The sequence below is a fragment of the Cervus canadensis genome, chromosome 18 (genome assembly GCF_019320065.1).
Source record: "Cervus canadensis isolate Bull #8, Minnesota chromosome 18, ASM1932006v1, whole genome shotgun sequence".
In the NCBI taxonomy this organism is placed as follows: domain Eukaryota; kingdom Metazoa; phylum Chordata; class Mammalia; order Artiodactyla; family Cervidae; genus Cervus; species Cervus canadensis.
The window spans coordinates 19,179,315-19,194,874 of NC_057403.1; the positions used below are offsets into that span (position 1 = coordinate 19,179,315).

Here is a 15,560-nt window from a genome sequence, read left to right on the forward strand (position 1 = left end):
TTTCAGCAAGAACCCAGAAAGGGGCTGGGAAAGATGGTGATGGTTAGACAAGAAGATGAACAGTTCTCAAGTACTGGGCCATCTTCACAGACTTGCTTTGCCTCTCTGGGTCTCAATGGAACCCAGCTGAGAGGCTAGAGCTCACAATCAATCCCCGATTCCCAGGTTTAAGCCAATTGAACCCCTGAGCTTTTTCACTGCTACCCGGGACGATAGAAGGAAAGAGAGCGCATCTCAAATGGGGGAACTCAAGGCTGGGAGAAGGACCAGGTCTAGACAAGGTGGGGGTCTCTAATGTCTGGCTTCCTTCCTCCTGGGACCTGGAACTTCCTCCTGGCCCCTTCCGTGGAGCGGCTGGAGGAGGTGTTCAGGGTTCACTGGGTGTGTGTCTTGCGGAAGAAACCCCGAGCCCCAGACCAATGAGAACCCCAGAGGGGTAAGACGGGTCATTTCCTCTCTGGTTATCTGCGCCCTCCCTTGGGGCTTGCAAACCACAGCCCTTGGGAGCCTTTGATCAGAGGAGAATCTGGGAGAGACCTGAAGATGGTGAGTCTGGGGGGGAGTGGGGGGCAGACACCCGCTATGTGTGTGCTCTCCCTTTTTGGCGCCATCTGCTCCCCTTTTCCTTCCTCCTCCTCCCAGTCCTTGACCTCTTCCCTTCTCCCCTCGCCTTCCTCTCCCCCTCCAGGGCTGGGAAGCAGCTAAGGAGTAAAACTGTCAAGGGGTTATAGGGCCCGAGATTAGCTTTGACTTTTCCCTTCTGTTAAATAATCCCAAATAGTTTGAAAATTTTGTTTCTACACATTTTATTATTCACTCATGATTTTTTTTAATTGAAATGTTTTAATTCCTTTCTCTGCTCAGCTGATGCTGAGATCCATATTTAGTTTTATAAGTTAATTCCTGTGTTTTTTTGGCTCATGAGATTTTTTTTTTTTTTGTCATGGCAATGTAGGAGTGGAATATTAATACATTTCAGTTTAGTTCTGTAATGTCAGAAAAATTTTTTTAAAGAAATTAAAAGATGGACTAGAGCTTTTTCTTTGTGAATACTAATAATTAAAAAAAAAAAGTCCCAAATCCCTAAAGGGTATTCAGTGAAAGGACCGTCCCTGTCCAGAGACTCAGATTCTTTGTATCTCTGGTTCCTTGTAGCCAGAAACATGGGGGTGGGATTAGGGTACCAGTTTGTGGCTAATACTTCTGGAAACAGTCCATGACAGTGTAGGGAGTAAGGAGTATTTTGACATGGAGATCGTACTGAAACTGGGTTCGAATCCTCCCTGTCTTGTGTAAAAGCTGAAGAGACTCGTCTTTCTGAGCCTCCTTCTCCTTATCACTAAGGAGATAGTCACCCTACAGAGCGAAATCTGTATCGTACGGTCATGGGGAGAGTTCAGTGAGATAATACACGGGAAACTCTTTCAGCAGTGCCCGGCGTATAGCTGGAGCTCAATGCCTGTGATGTGTCTATCCTTTCTCCCCCACCTACCCTGCAAAGAGAAGTCTTTTTTACACGATATCCCTACATCTCACTTTTTTTTCTTACATGAATAACTTATAATAGTATTGACAACATTCACCTGCATGCCAGGCACTGTGCTAGGCACATGACATTTACAAACTTCAGCTTAATCTGTGAGAAAGATACTGTTATATCCTGGTGTATTTCAGGGAAATTCCCTTTTTCTTTTTATCAGCTGTGTGATATGCCAGTGAGTGTCCATCACTTATCAATGGAAATTTAGGTTGTTTGTCTTCAAAACCAAAATTAGAAAATTCCCTGGTGGTCCAGTGGTTAAGATTCACTGCTTTCACTGTCGTGGGCCCAGGTTCATCCCTGGTCAGGGAGATAAGATCCCACAGGCTGGGCAGCCAAAAAACCCCCAAAACCCCAAACACCAGAATTATATCTTTGGATTCATGTCTGGGTTTTCAGAACTTCAAATGCTGAATCTAAGACATAGACAATTTTTATTTTAACAGATATTGCCAAAACCTGTACCAATTTATATTCCTCATTTTCAGAGCAGGAGAGTATTTACTTGTCTAGAAACCCATCTGCATGGTTAGATGGAGCTATTTTTGTTTTTGCCCACCTGAAAGGTAGTTCATCGCATCCTGAAAGGATCCGGAGGTTTGTCTTTTTCACATGGCTTTTAAAATGCAAATGCCTACGTTTCTTCGTGCTCAGGGAGGTTGAGTCTCAAAGACTGTGCAGATTCAAGAAGATGAGTCTAGATGCTCACCCCCTCCCCTGTATCCCAGTGTCTGAGGATGCTTTAGTGGTTTTATGTGGTTCTGCAGGTGGATTGTTTAAAGACCTTGTGCCCATGTAGAAATGGGGAGAGGGATGTTCCGGGGAAAAAAGCAGACCCTGCCTTCTGGGTATTTCCTAGCCCTGACAGCATTCCTGAGTCTATTATTTCCACAGTAAAGGAGGGCACAGTTGGCAGGACGTTCCCTGCTCCGAAGATGGCAAGACTGAGGCCCCGAGAGGGAGGGAAGGGGTGTGTCATGCCTCCTAAGTCTCCTGCTTTTCTCCCTCCTCTGGGCCTCACTCCCACCTTTGCTGGCCTGAGTCCCTGCCCCAGCCTCCTCAATGGACCTCTTGCCTTTAGTCTCACTTCCCCGCAGCAGCAAGAGGCACCTTCCTAAACAAGAACTCTCATCGGGACCCTCTGTGGCTCAAAGACCATCTATGGCTCCCCAGTACCCCAGGATAAAATACATCTCCTTTAACGTGACATCTGAGGCTCCTCCAACCTTGTCCTGGCTACCTGCCAGCCCGCGGATGTTCTTTCCCCTTCTGGTGTGTGACAGCCTCCCTGTTACCTCGTGACCATTTGCCTTGGATGCATGCCCCTCACTCCCACCACGCCTGAGGCCTGGCAACCTCTCAGAGAAGGTTCTAGGGTTGGACTCTCTGAGGGTCTCTCCTACCTCTGCCACTTGCTAACAGTGAGGACCTGGAAAGGTCTCTTAAGCTGTCTGTAGCCTCAGTTTTCTCATCTGCAAAACGGGTGTTGCAATGGCAAAAAAAAAAAAAGGAAGAGCTGATACATGAAAAGGACTTAGAACTTGGTGATTCTGATTGCTTTTCTCCTAAGCATCTTCTCCTTAGCCCTGTTCTCCTCTGATCCATTCATGAGTCCTCACTGTCACCACCCTAGTGCAAATGACCATTGTCCCACACCACAGCTGGACAATCCCAATTGCCTCTTCTTCTCAGCTTCTGATCTGGCCCTTTCTCCACACAGTAGGCAAGGGCTCTTAAAATGAGCCTGTGATCTTAGGAAAAAGAGAGTACCCCGCCTTTGGGCTTGTTGTAGCGTAAACACTGCAGTTGGAGAATTAACGAACTAACATCTAGGAAGCACTTGGGAATCGATTAGGAGCCCCAGACCACTGTGTTTGAGAGGCAGCCACCAGCCACATGTGTCTGGTGAAACTTAATTAAAATGACAGCAAAGTATAAGTTCAGTTCCCAGACACACCTGCCGCATGTCATGGACTCCACGGCCATAGGTGACTGGCGGCTACCATCCTGGATGGCACGCCTCTGGGACATTCCCATCAGGGCAGAAATTTCGTTTGGACCGAATTATGATTTTTTTTCCTCTTTTTCATTGCTACTTAGTTCTTTGCTGTTGTTTAGTGGCTAAGTCATTTCCGACTTTTTTTTTGCGACCCCATGGACTGTAGCCCTCCAGGCTCCTCCATCTATAGGATTTCCCAGGCAAGGATACTGGAGTGGGTCACACGGTGTTGTGGCTTGATTTTTCCAACACCCTTCTCCTGATCCCCCACCAGGCTGGATAGAACATGCTCAGTTCCATCCCTGGCGATTAATTTCCCTCTCGCAGGAGACCATAACCTCTCCAAGGACAGGTGCCAGGTATGTCAGGAGCCAATCTCTAGTCTGTTAACATTTATGCGATGAAGAAATATGCTTAGACTCTTTCCTGGACTCCTAGAATGGCACTTGAGTTTGTGCTCAGTCGCCAAGTTGTGTTCCACTCTTTGAGACTCCGTGGACTGTACCCCGCCAGGCTCCTCGGTCTGTGGGATATCCCAGGCAAGAATACTGGAGTGGGTTACCATTTCCTTCTCCAGGGGATCTTTCTGACCCAGGGAGCAAACGTGCGTCTTCAGCTTGGCAGGTGGATTCTTTACCGCTGAGCCACCTGGGAAGCCCCTTCTAGAATGGTAGAAGCACAAATTCTTTTGTAGAGGCTATATAATATCCATTTCCGGGGAGAGGAAATGGCTCTACATACCAGAAGAACAGAAGCGTATATGGTGAGGGACTTCCCTGGCAGTCCAGTGGTTAAGATTCTGTGCTTCCAATGCAGCAGATGCAGGTTCGATGACCGGTCGGGGAACTAGGATCCCACATGCCTCTTAGCAGGGGCCAACCCTGCTCCCCTTCCCCCTCCAAAAAGTATACCAACCTCCTGCTTCCCTTCCCCTGGGGCAACCACTGTTCCAGATTTCCTCTGCCTGCTTCTGGAGCTAGTCTGTACAGACACTCAGGAGAGAAAGAGAGATAGAGACAGAGGGGAAGTGGTGAGGAGGGGAGAGGGGGTTGGTGGAGAGAGAAAAACAGAGAGGAAGAATGACTCCTCTTTGGTAGGTAGTGTTACTTCACACACTGTTCTTACTTGTTCTGTTTCACCCTAGATCTTGGAGTTCTTTCCACACTCACCCTTAGGTAAACTTCCTCATTCTTTTGCTGGTTGCATAGAATTATTTTGCCTGGATATGTCATCGTTATTGAGCCACTGGCCTGGACGCTTCAGCTGTTTCCCTTCTTTATAGAGATACTGCCTTGGTTAAACTTTGCAAGTCATTTACATCGGGAGGATCCTAGAAACCACAGAGCGTTAGAATCAGCATCTTTTTCCTGCCCTTGTGAAGTCAGTGATAGGGAAGGGCTTCATGAGCTCATCCCAGGCGAGGATGTTAGTCAGCTGATGTGAGGGGAAATGGTGAGCATGGGAGCGGGGCGGGGGGGAGGCATCCCGTTCTGGGGTCTGGGTTATTCTGCAGCATAGTCCAGAGCTTGTGAAACGAGCAGAGATCGAAGTTAGCTTCGTGTTATCACGTCTGAGGTGGACACTTAAAACATTTAATCACCTGCTATAATGCAGGGTCCCCCTGGGCAGGATCTGGGGCCTCTTGCTATGCCCAGCATTGACTCTTCAGTGATCTGAGCTTGGGGGTCCCAGAGTAGAAAAAGGGAGGTCAGGGTGCTGGGGGTGAGGATGGTCAGGTGGATAGCTCAGGGCAGAGTCTCTTTATCAGTGGAAATAAAGCAACCATTTTAACTTTTTGGAAACATCTTCACACTTACAGAAAAAACTGCAAGAATAATACAGAGAACTTCCATATTCTCTTGACCCAAATTCTCCAGCTTTGCTCTATCTATCCGTCCCTTCTATCGATAAATCTATCATCTACCATCTTTTTTTTTTTCTGAACCAGTTGAGAGGAAGTTGCGGGCATCCTTTGCTCCTAAATATTTCAGGGTCTCCTTCTCAAAAACAAAGACATTCATTTACACGAGTACAGTCATCAATGTCAGGGAATTTAACATTTGATGAGATACTGTGATCTAGTCCATAGATCAAGTTAAAACTTGCTCAGTGGTCCGAATAATGCCCTTCAGAGTGAATTTGTCTTTCTTGCTCCAGGCTGCGGTCCAGGATGTCACATCACATTTGGGTGTCCTGGTCCTTTAGTCCCCACTCATCTGTAACAGTCCCTTGGCCTTTCCTTGTCTTTAGGACACTGGCATTTTAATTTTAATCGACCAAAATGCCACAGAATTTATAATTCACCATTTTGAAGTGTACCATTCAGTGGCCCTGAGTACGTTCACAGTGCTGCCCCATCACTGCGTGCATGCGGAGTTGCTTTAGTCGTGTCCGACTCTTTGCGACCCTATGGACCGTAGCCCACCAGGCTCCTCTGGCCATAGGATTCTCCAGGCAGGAATACTGGAGTGGGTTGCTATGCCTTCCTGCAGGGGATCTTCCTGACCCAGGGATCGAACTCAAGTCTGCTGTGCCTTGCAGGCAGATTCTTTACCGCAGAGCCACCGGGGAAGCCCTGTCCCCATCACTACCTTTATCTATTTCCAGAAACTATTCATCACCCTCAAAAGAAACCTTGTACCCACTAAGCAGTCCCTCCCCACTCCTGCTCCCCTAGCCCCCGGCTACTACTAGGACATCTCCCATCTCTATGGATTTGCCCATTGTAGACATTTTATCTAAGTGGAATCATATAGCATGATTCTGACTTCTTTCACTCAGCATAGTGTTTACAAGCTCCATCCACATTGTAGCTTATGTCAATACTTCATCCCTTTTTATGGTGGAATAATATCCCACTACCTAGATATACCATACCCAGTTCATCCACTTTTTAGTTGACACTGACCTTTTCCCTTTGAATAATTTGGTCTCTGCTATGGCTGTACCAGCAAATATGCTGGACCATCAGCCTGGCTGACCTGGTTGACCTTAAGGAAACATAAAGGAACTAGAATTAAAAAGAATGGTTCAGAGAAATATCTGAGCTTTCCAATAATTTTAAGATCAATGGGAAATAAGAGCATTGCCATTTCTTATCTCCCTACTGTGTACCAGGCACTTTGCCAGGTTCTTGAACATTTTTCATCTTATTTAATCTATGAGCTGGGTGTTTAGTGGGTCAAAACCTCAGCCTGCAAATTCAAGTACCCAAAAAATCCAGCTCTGAATATTTCTATAAAAATGATCTGTGTTTTTCTCTGCCTCCTTTCCCCGGGCTGGTGACAAAATCACCTTCAGGGATGGGCTCCAGGGACCACAGAGTTTGCCCCTTGCATGTCCTTGGAGGCCCCCTTCTAACCTCTGGAACTGCCCAAGAGCAGCCTGTCTGGGTTAGCATACCAATCTAAAGAAAGTTGAATTCCCATCTACATGACTGGAACAGGCTACTTCATCTTCCGGTGCCTCTGTTTCCTTGTCAATAAAATGGGCATATTCATCGGACCTACTCGTAGGGTGGTGGTCAGGACTGAAAGAGCTAATGCTGTCCTCAGAACATAGTAGATGCTCAATAAATACTGGCCGCCTTAGTACAATCACTCCCTGTCCTGCATGGGGATTTTCCTGCTGCCGCGTCTGGTGCCTCTGGCTTATCATTCTGTGTCCAAGGCTGTTTCTCATTCAGCTACTGCTCTTTCTCTCTTGGGAGGGGGATATGACACTTCCTGGAAAGAAAGTACTCAAGACTCTGTTCATTATTTTATTATGGAAAATATCAAATGCACAAAAACAGAGAGAATGAAGTTGTGAATGTCCAGTGTGCTCATGACCCAGCTCCCAGTTGTCAACACTTTGCCATTCTTAGTCATCCGTGGTCCTCCCTCCTTCCTCCCTCTTTTTTTTTCTAGAATTGTTAAAGCAAGCCCAAAACATCCTATTTCACCTACTATGTGAAACCTCTATCAGAAACTGTCTTCTACCACTTTTTGAAAACATATGTACAATATCATATCACCCTTAATAGAATAAGCAATGGTTCCTTACTATTGTTGGATATCCAGTCTATTTAAAAATCTCCCAGATGTCTCCAAAATATCTTATTTTCCAGATGACTATTCCAATCAGGATCCAGCCTTGGTCTCCGTATTATCTTTGGTATATCTACTTCTTAAATCTCTCTTTCTATCCTTTTAAAATTTTTATTACAGTATAGTGGCTTCCTAGGTGGCCCAGTGGAAGAATCCATATGCCAAAGCAGGAGACACAAGAGATGTGGGTTCGATTGCTGGGTCTGGAAGATCCCCAGAAGGAGAAAATGGCAACCCATTAAAGTATTCTTTTTTTTTTTTTGTATGTGATTAACAGGTCTTTTATAGGTAGTAAACTAGAGCAAACAATCAGAATAGTACATATGCAGTATTCAGTACACACAATAAACGTTAAAGGAATTCAAAACCTGTATAAAACAAAACACTGGAGGAAAAAAAATTATTCAGCTTAAGAGAGACAGTGAAAAAATCTTCTCCATCCTTTGACTGCAGCTTGTACTCTGTACCCCACAGACCAAAATAATACAGACTTTTTAGTACTGATTGTATTTGAGAGGATTAAACACATTTTCTAAGAATCTTGCAATGACAAATAAGTGACTCTTTCTCTGGTAAAGCAGACCTTTAAGGGAGGAAAGTGGGGATTATGAAATTGACTAGTATTTTGTAACAATTTTAAATAATTTCTCATTTTCCAAACACTGCTTTCACAACAGAAGTGTTTTACACTTGCACAATATTAATTACTTTGTTATATGTGGAAGCCTGTGGTAGGCTGATTACACAATAAGGCTGCAAACAACCAGTGGTACTTTTCTGACGTCAGAAGAGTACATGAGACTGAAACATCACCAAAAGTACCTAAAAAACTCATCAACATAAACATCGAAGTATGTTAAAACTATAAACAGGAAAAAAATACAATTGCTAAAAAGTGGTTTAGAGCAGAGCCACTGTCTACCAGTGGCTTCAAATGGCAGTTAGTGTTCATAGCAAGTCTGGATGACGTCACAGGACCCTTCTACAATACTGACTAATGCACCCTTTTAACATGTACATTACACAGGCTGTAATTTCACAAAGAGGTGCTAAATGAGACCCTCTTAACCCTCACATTGGCTTTGTCATCAGTTGGAATTACTACCTTACCACTCCAGTATTCTTGCCTGGAGAACTCCAGGGACAGGGGAACCTGGCGGGCTACAGTCTATGGGGTTGCAAAGGAGTCCGACATGACTCGGCGACCAAATAACAATAAATAGTTGATTTACAATGCTGTGTTAGTTTATGCTATGTAGCAAAGCATATCAGTATATATACATATATTTCCCTCTCTTTTAGATTCTTTTCCCAAATAAGTCATTACAGAATATTGAGAAGCATTCCCTGTGCTCTGTAGTAGGCCCTTATTAGTTATCTATAAATCTCTTTTAATCCACGACACTTCCCGTCCCATTTTTCTTTCCTCTTCCTATTTTAAAAATGCCATTTATTTGTGAGAGAAACAACACCATTTGTCCTGTAGAGTTTCTTGAGCTCTGATTGGGCTGGTTTTGTCCCTGTGGTGTTATTTATCATATTCCTCTCTTACCTGCTTTTCCTATAAACTGGTAGTTTTAGATTTAGGACCTTGATTAGATTCACATTCTTCGTTTTTTTGGCAAAAACTGCTCCATGGATGGTGGTGGTTTAGTCGCTAAGTCATGTCTGACTCTTGTGACACCATGGGCTGTAGCCCGCCAGGCTCTTCTGTCCATGGAATTCTCCAGGCAAGAATACTGGAGTGGGTTGCCATTTCCTTCTCCAGGGGATCTTCCCGACCCAGGAATGAAACCCAAGTCTACCGTATTGCAGGCAGATTCTTTACTGAATGAACTATGAGGGAAGCCCAGGTGCTGCATCATTGTTTTACTGCATCACATCAGAACAGATGTCTACTTGTCTCTCTTCTCCAAGTGCTGAGGTTGACGGGAGGGTTTGCGGTGCCAGCTCAACCTATTTATTATAAGGTTCCTATCTTTTTTACATGATGGTTTTATTAGATGTTGTTCATCATCCAGATCCATATTTCCTTAAGTTTATCATTCCTTCTGCAGGAATTATTTTTAGATTCTTCTGTAAAGAAGGACCTCCCACATTGACTCGTTATTTCTCTGAAGTAATACTCTGTACAGAAATGGCAGGATAAGTGCTTGATTAATTCCCTTTTCAGAATAAAAATGTGACCAATGACTTGCTTGCTTTTATTATCATTATGAACTCATCGATCTTTATTATTAATATGTATTTTATTCCATCAGTTGTTATTATTATTAAATACTCAAATTGTCCCATCTTCTGGCTAGTGTCCCTCATAGCTCAGTTGGTAAAGAATCCGCCTGCAATGCAGGAGACCCCAGTTGGATTCCTGGGTCGGGAAGATCTGCTGGAGAAGGGATAGGCTACCCACGCCAGTGTTCTTGGACCTCCCTTGTGGCTCAGCTGGTAAAGAATCTGCCTGCAATGAGGGAGATGTGGGTTCGATCCCTGGACTGGGAAGATCCCCTGGAGAAGGGAAAGGCTACCCACTCCAGTATTCTGGCCTGGAGAATTCCGTGGACAATATAGTCCATGGGGTCACAAAGAGTCGGACACGACTGAACGACTTTCAGCTTCACTTTCTGGCTAGTGTGGGCTCTTTCAGGTTGTCCCTTTTTTGTTTTATTTTTCCACACCACGTGACATGTGGGATCTTAATTCCCTGACCAGGAATCGAACCTGTACCAACTGCACTGGAAGGTGGAGTCTCAATCACTGGACCATCGGGGAAGTCCTTTTGATATGTCCCTATTGTTACTTAAAATTTTTCTTACTTCCTAGTGCAAGATGTTCTGACCTCATCTTGTATATTTTCTGTCCCAGGACAGGAACCAACCTTTCTCCAAGGAGCCCTGGTTCTTCTGAATTGTTGTTCAGTTGCTAAGTCCTGTCTGACCCCATGGACTGCAGCACACCAGGCTTCCCTCTCCTTCACTATCTCCCGGAGTTGCTCAAACTCATGCCCATTGAGTTGATGATGCCATCCAACCATCTCATCCTCTGTTGCCCCCTTCTCCTTCTACCCTTCATCTTTCCCAGCATTAGGGTCTTTCCCAATGAGTCGGCTCTTCGAATCAGGTGGCCAAAGTATTAGAGCTTCAGCTTCAGCATCAGTTCTTCTAAAGAACATTCAGGGTTGATTTCCTATAGGCTTGACTGGTTTGATCTCCTTGCTGTCCAAGGACTCTCAAGAGTCTTCTCCAGCACCATAGTTTGAAAGCATCAATTCTTTGGCGTTCAGCCTTCTCTATGGTCCAAGTCTTAACTATACTTAAAAAAATCCTGCATTGCTTGATATGTTTGCATGACAGTGTCAACCTGCAAACCACCCCCAGCTGGGGATGAAAACTGTGGGCTCATCCCTCTTGCGTAACAATGCAGGGTCATAAACCAAACAAACGACCGCAGTAGATTGCCTTTATTTAAAATTCCAATTTTTTTCCACTGTGGAATTTTTTTGGAGAGGCATTAATTTTGATTCTTTAAAATATTGCCTTAAGATATTATGTATCTTCACTGTTGTACACCTGAAATTAACACATGGTAAATCAACTATACTCCAGTAAAAATTAAAAAAAAAAATTTAAGTAATAGTTTAAGACTTGGGCTATCAATTTTGGAATTACATGCATGTAATTATTAGTTCATTCTCCTCGAAGTATTTTTAAAATTATTTATTTTTGGTGGCGCTGGGTCTTCACTGCTGCCTATGGGTTTTCTCTAATTGGGGCGAGCAGGGGCTACTCTCAATGGCGGTGGGCGGGCTTCTCATTGCGAAGGCTTCTCTTACTGCGGAGCAGGGGCTCTAGAGCACATAGGCTTCAGTAGCTGTGGCTCTCAGGCTTAGTTGTTCTGTGACTAGTGAGATCTTCCTGGACCAGGGATGGAAGCCATGTCCTCTGCATTGGCAGGCGGATTCTTAACCACGGGACCACCAGGGAAGTCTGGTTTTCAACATTTGAATCAGGGGTGTGACACCTCAGCTGGCTGTCAGTCCTCAGCATCCCTGTTTCCCTGGGAGAAACCTGAGGCTTAAAGAAATGGCGTGATGGGCTTTGAGTAGCTCTGATGGGCAAGCTCCTTGCTACCTGCCACTCACACTCTCCCCACCTCTCTGATTCCACCCAGGAGGCCACGGCTCTCAGCACCCCTGATTACTCTGATTATGACAAATGGACCTCGAACCCCAACATCATGGTGGACGCCTCTTCCCACACCCAAAGGCTTAATGCCCCAGATGTGATCGCCCTGGTGATCTTCGCGGCCGTCTTCCTGATCGGGGTGCCCGGCAATGCCATGGTGATCTGGGTGACAGGGTCTGAGATCAAGCGGACCGTCAATGCCATCTGGTTTCTCAACCTAGCGGTGGCCGACTTCCTCTCCTGCCTGGCGCTGCCCATCTTGTTTACATCCATCATCCAGCACCACCAATGGCCCTTCGGTGACGCCGCCTGTCGAATCCTGCCCTCTCTCATCCTTCTCAACATGTACGCTAGCATCTTACTCCTGGCCACCATCAGCGCCGACCGCTTCCTGCTGGTGTTCAATCCCGTCTGGTGCCAGAACTACCGAGGGGCCCACCTGGCCTGGGTGGCCTGCGCCGTGGCCTGGAGCTTGGCTCTGCTGCTGACCATACCTTCCTTTGTGTTCCGTCAGGTCCACGTAGAGCACTTCCCGCCCCAGACGACGTGTGTTGTTGCGTATGACAATGTGTACGCGGAGAAGGCCGTGGCCATCGTCCGGCTGACCGTGGGCTTCCTGGGGCCGCTGGTCACGCTTTCCATTTGTTACACCTTCCTCCTGATTCGGGCGTGGAGCCGCACTGCCACGCGCTCCGCCAAGACGCTCAAGGTGGTGGTGGCCGTGGTGACCAGCTTCTTCGTCTTCTGGCTGCCCTACCAGGTGACGGGGATGATGCTGGCCTTTTTCCAGGCACACTGGGTCAGCTTCAAATTCGTGTCCCGTCTAGATCCCCTGTTCATCTCCCTAGCTTATATCAACTGCTGCATTAACCCCATCATTTATGTGTTCGCCGCCCAGGGCTTTCACGCCCGGTTCCTGAAGACCCTCCCCGCCAGGGTCCGGGGCGTGTTGACTGAAGAGTCCGTGCGCAGGGAGAGCAAGTCCCAGACGCTCTCCACGATGGATACCCCGGCCCTGAAGAGCCAGGCGGTGTAAGGGGGGGCCTCTCTGACCGCCAGCTTTCCCAGGCTCCGCCAAACTTCCGGTCCATTCACTTTGCTTTTTGGAACTCAGCCCGGGACAAGGTGGGTGGCGTTGGTTGAATGAATTTGCCACCTCTTCCTTCCGTCTTTCCTGGACTCGTCCTGCTTCTTCTAGGCGAACCCATCTTATCGTTTTTCATTTTCCAAGGTTGATAAGTTCTAGGAACCACCCCCCACCCAACCTTTCTATCCAAGGACTTGGGAAAATGAACAGCACCCAACATAACTGGAACTCTCCCACAGAATAAGAAGTTCCTGTGCAGAGCATGTGAAGATATCAGATACACAGAACAAACAGAAACACTCAAACTTGGGGAAAAAAAAAAAGAATTCTGTATTTATTTCATGGAGAATTGACAAAAAAAATCTATATGTATACAACTGGAATCTCAAAAGTTATTCTTGTTTAGGACAAAGCAAAAATCCATGGACTGGGCTTCACTGGTGGCTCAGTGGTAAAGAATCCGTCTGCCAATGCAGGGGACAGGAGTTCGATTCCTGGTTTAGGGGGAAGATCCCACGAGCCTTGGGACATCTAAGCCCACACGCCACAATTATTGAGCCGGAGAGCCCAGAGCCGGTGCTCCACAACAAGAGAAGCCTGCGCTCCACGACTGGCGAGTAGCCCCTGCTCACCGCACCTGGAGAAAGTCCACTCAGCAAGGAAGACCCAGCACAGCCATAAATAACAAAATAAAGAAATAAAAACTTTAAAAAAATTCATGGACCAATCTCAGCTTTGGAGAGTGAGTTGGTTTAAAGAGAAACAGTAAGGGCCTTCCCTGATGGTCTTGTGGTTAAGACTCCATGTTTCCACTGCAGGGGATGTGGGTTCCACCTGGGGTCAGGGAACTAACATCCAACAGGCTGTGTGATGTGGCAAAAAAAAAAAAAGAAAAGCAGTAAGTTAGTACATTACTTCACTAGGTTAAAAAAAGAAAGAGTATTAAGTAAAAAGATGTGATGCGGTTATGGAGAAAAGCAACCAGTGTGGAAGGTACCTAGGGTCAGGAAACACTGGTTGGGTCCCTCCAGGGGGTGGAGCCCCAGGGGAATTTTCTCTTTTGGGTTGTCAATTGGTGTTTTGTTTGTCCTGAAAAAGAAAATTAGCTGTTTTATTTTGACCTCGTTTAGCGTCTCATGAGTTAGGTTGTAAGTAATAATACGAAAGTGATCCTGTGTGTCTTTGACCTGTCTCCTGTAACAGGAACGTCTTTCAAAATGGCATTACAATATCACACCGAGATGTTGACATGGATATGGCCAAGGTGCCAGACTTTTTGTAGCTGCCTAATCCCTCATGACATCCTTTTCTAGCCACCTCCACTGCCCTCTCCCCTCCCCAGCCTTGTCCCAAACCCCTGGCAACCACGGATCCACTCTCCATCTCTGTTGTTTGATACTTTCGAGAATATTATTGGTGAACTCATGTAGCATGTAACCTGTGGACTTTTAAACAGCTGGTATGCACCAGGTGAAAAATGAAAATAAAAAATAATGAGTGTAGAAATGTGTTGTTTATAATTGACTTGGAAATATTCCTACTTAGCGGTTTTGTGTGTGTGTGTGTGTCCGCATTAGCTAGAAATATCGTACAGACAGCACTGTCCAACAGAAATGTGATATGAGCCACAGAACTATAAAATTTTCCAGTAGATGCATTAAAACATTTAAAAATAATAAAATAAATAAAAATAAAAAAGAATAATATATTTAATGTTGTTGTTCAGTAGCTCAGTCGTGTCTGACTCTTTGCAACCACATGAACTGCAGCACGCCAGGCTTCCCTGTTCTTCACCAACTCCCGGAGGTTACTCAAACTCATCTCCATTGAGTTGATGATGCCATCCAACTATCTCATCCTCTGTCACCCCCTTCTCCTCCTGCCCTCAATCTTTCCCAGTATCAGGGTCTATTCCTATGAGTTGGCTTTTCGCATCAGGTGGCCAAAGTATTGGAGCTTCAACTTCAGCATCAGTCCTTCCAAAGAATATTCAGAGTTGATTTCCTTTAGGATTGACTGACTTGATCTCCTTGCTCTTCAATAATGTAATGCAATTATATGTTATACTAACAAGGATATGAATGCTGTATTAATTATATTATAATAATTTATTACATATCACATGATATATGAATATAAACATATTGTGTGAAAGTATTATGTGTTTACAACTACATGATATATAATTATATAACATAAACCATATAACATAATATATATTAATGTATATATGTATGAATATATTATAGTAACAGTGCTATTGATAATTTATATTGCTATGTATAAAATATATATTATATATAAAATATAATATATTATATTATATAACATTTATACATTATATATTATATAATGTATATTATATTGAAATATATTATATAATATATAATATATCATAATATATAATTTATAAAAATAATATATAATATAAGAAAATAATATAGTCAATAATATATTTTGCTTAACTCATTATTTTTAGTTCAGCATGTAATCAGTGTGAAAAATTACTACTAAGATCTTTCACATTTTACATTCTTTTTTACACTGAAGTATAGCTAATTTACAATGTTATGTTAGTTTAATGTGAACAGCAAAGTGATTCAGCTATCCATATATAGATATATATATTCTTTTTCAGGTTCTTTTCCATTATAGGTTATTACAA

General features: G+C 44.5%; 1 protein-coding gene across 1 annotated transcript; it reads left to right on the forward strand.

Annotated features, from left to right (window-relative positions):
• Positions 1-401: 401 nt before the first annotated feature.
• On the forward strand, positions 402-14,404 carry C5AR1 (complement C5a receptor 1). Its single transcript, XM_043435526.1, has 2 exons — positions 402-546; positions 11,795-14,404. The coding sequence occupies exons 1-2, from the start codon at positions 544-546 to the stop codon at positions 12,842-12,844; spliced, it is 1,053 nt and encodes a 350-aa protein (XP_043291461.1). The 5' UTR covers positions 402-543; the 3' UTR covers positions 12,845-14,404.
• Positions 14,405-15,560: the final 1,156 nt, after the last annotated feature.